This window comes from Acanthamoeba castellanii (assembly GCF_000313135.1).
Source record: "Acanthamoeba castellanii str. Neff unplaced genomic scaffold scf7180000084762, whole genome shotgun sequence".
In the NCBI taxonomy this organism is placed as follows: Eukaryota; Discosea; order Longamoebia; family Acanthamoebidae; genus Acanthamoeba; species Acanthamoeba castellanii.
Genome location: NW_004457518.1, coordinates 500079 through 501773, shown reverse-complemented (window position 1 = coordinate 501773; position 1695 = coordinate 500079). Strand labels below are relative to the sequence as shown.

The following is a 1695-nucleotide window of genomic DNA, read 5'->3' as shown; positions in this document are numbered from 1 at the left end:
GGGCTACCACTACGACTGGACCAACAGGTACCTGAGACCTCCTTGATGGCCTGATGTCGTGCCTGCATGTACACGCAGGAGTGATTCCATTGACGTGTTCGTGGCGGTCGCTGCCAGGAAATACCATGAGCACCACAGGGACGAATTCCCTGCAGACCTCGCACGCCTGTGCGAGCACTTTGCGGCCGCGGCCGGCATGCGCCTCGACTGTCAAGTACACGCCCCCACCATTTCAGCCTTAGCCACTCTTCCAAACCCCCTCCCCTCCTTTCTTGAATCCGCTCCCATCAGGCTGCCATCGTGAACTACTACGCTCCTGGTACGCCCCAATGCCCCCAGCATTGGAATTGAGAAACAGAATCAAACTTTAAAAAAAAACTCGCCTCCGCCAGAAACGGTGCTCTGTGGGCATCTGGACGATGTGGAGCTCACGTTCGAGGCGCCCATCGTCTCCATCAGCCTCGGTCTGTCCGCCATTTTCCTGTACGGCCTGGCCCTCCCTCTTTCCAGTCATAAACGCCCACCACCACACATTGATGCGTGCGCCTGGCCTGAACAACATGGTAGGTTGGGCGGACGAACACGGGAGGAGAAGCCGCGAGCGATGCTGCTACGCTCGGGGGACGTGGTGGTCATGGGCGGCGCGTCGCGGCTCCTCTACCACGGCGTGCCTCGCATCCTCCCCGCCACCCTCCCGCCAGAACTCGCGCACCACCGCCTCGCGGGCACGGAGCCACACCTGGCCCATGTGGTGGACTACCTGAGCAAGCGACGCATCAACATCAACGCGCGCCAGGTGCTGCCGACGGGCTGCGACTTCCCATCAACGGCAGCATCCCCAGAAAAAGGCGAGCTGGCGTGCTGAGGCTAAGGTGGTATCTGATAGACGATGATGATAAAAACACGTCAAGTTCAGAGAAGAGACTGGCCGGTCTTGGCATCGACGACGCGAGCGAAATACTTGGGATGCAGCACGCCCTCCACACCAGGAGAGAGGATGACGCCGTTGGCCGATTCCACGAACTCGACGCCCTCTGCGAAACAGTAAACAAGGCGCCTAAGTACGGGGGATGCGCAGGCACGTTGAGCGCAAGCACAAGCGCTTACCTTCGAGTGCCAGGGTGAGGTTGATGTAGATGAGCACCTGGCAAGTCTGGCGCATTCCTGATCGTCGGTCGACACAAGCATGCATGAGCAAATCAGAGGTATGCCGTGTGTGCTGTGTGAAAGTAAAAGGTACCGCTGATGACGTCGGCGGAGCCGTATTCGCCCTTGGCAAAGTGGATGTGCGTTCGGCCCATCTTGCTGAGACCCGTCCTCTTGATGTTGATCCACGACGCGTGGTATGTTCCATGTACCACCTGCGTCACCGCCGTACGCCCGTGAGACCTACGCGACCATGAAAAGGCTTTCGTGCACGATAGAAAGTGCTGGTGTGTACCGTGGGGTAGTGCGACGCGTCGGTGATCGTCTTGAAATCCAATTCCGTCAGCTGCCGTCGCACACGCACCACCGCACACGACGCAACAAGAAAACGTTAAGTTCAACTCTCGCGAGTAGAGGGTGTGTGTGCGTGCGTGTGTGGACGTACGCCGGGGATGGAGTGGCCCTGGTTGGCGCGGATGTAGAGGCCGTCCTGTCGCTCTTCGAGCGCATAGCGCTGCTTGTCGGAAGAGGCCACCAGACGCTTGATGT

General features: G+C 59.2%; 2 protein-coding genes across 2 annotated transcripts in view; one reads left to right on the top strand and one right to left on the bottom strand.

Moving 5' to 3' along the window:
- Positions 1 to 865, top strand: part of ACA1_237280 (alkylated DNA repair protein AlkB) — a gene marked incomplete at both ends in the record, with an annotated part of 1521 nt that extends 656 nt beyond the window's left edge. The window contains 4 exons of the mRNA XM_004341106.1: positions 79 to 214; positions 292 to 319; positions 393 to 483; positions 568 to 865. Of these exons, the coding sequence (XP_004341154.1) occupies positions 79 to 214; positions 292 to 319; positions 393 to 483; positions 568 to 865 (553 nt within the window). The remainder of the gene's footprint in view (positions 1 to 78; positions 215 to 291; positions 320 to 392; positions 484 to 567) is intronic.
- Positions 866 to 912: 47 nt separating this feature from the next.
- ACA1_237270 (RNA 2'phosphotransferase, Tpt1/KptA domain containing protein) lies at positions 913 to 1656 on the bottom strand (the record flags this gene model as incomplete). The annotated part of the gene is made up of 5 exons (XM_004341105.1): positions 913 to 1034; positions 1108 to 1164; positions 1241 to 1361; positions 1442 to 1492; positions 1588 to 1656. 5 exons carry the CDS (start codon positions 1654 to 1656, stop codon positions 913 to 915), a joined length of 420 nt encoding a protein of 139 aa, XP_004341153.1.
- Between the last annotated feature and the right edge of the window lie 39 nt (positions 1657 to 1695).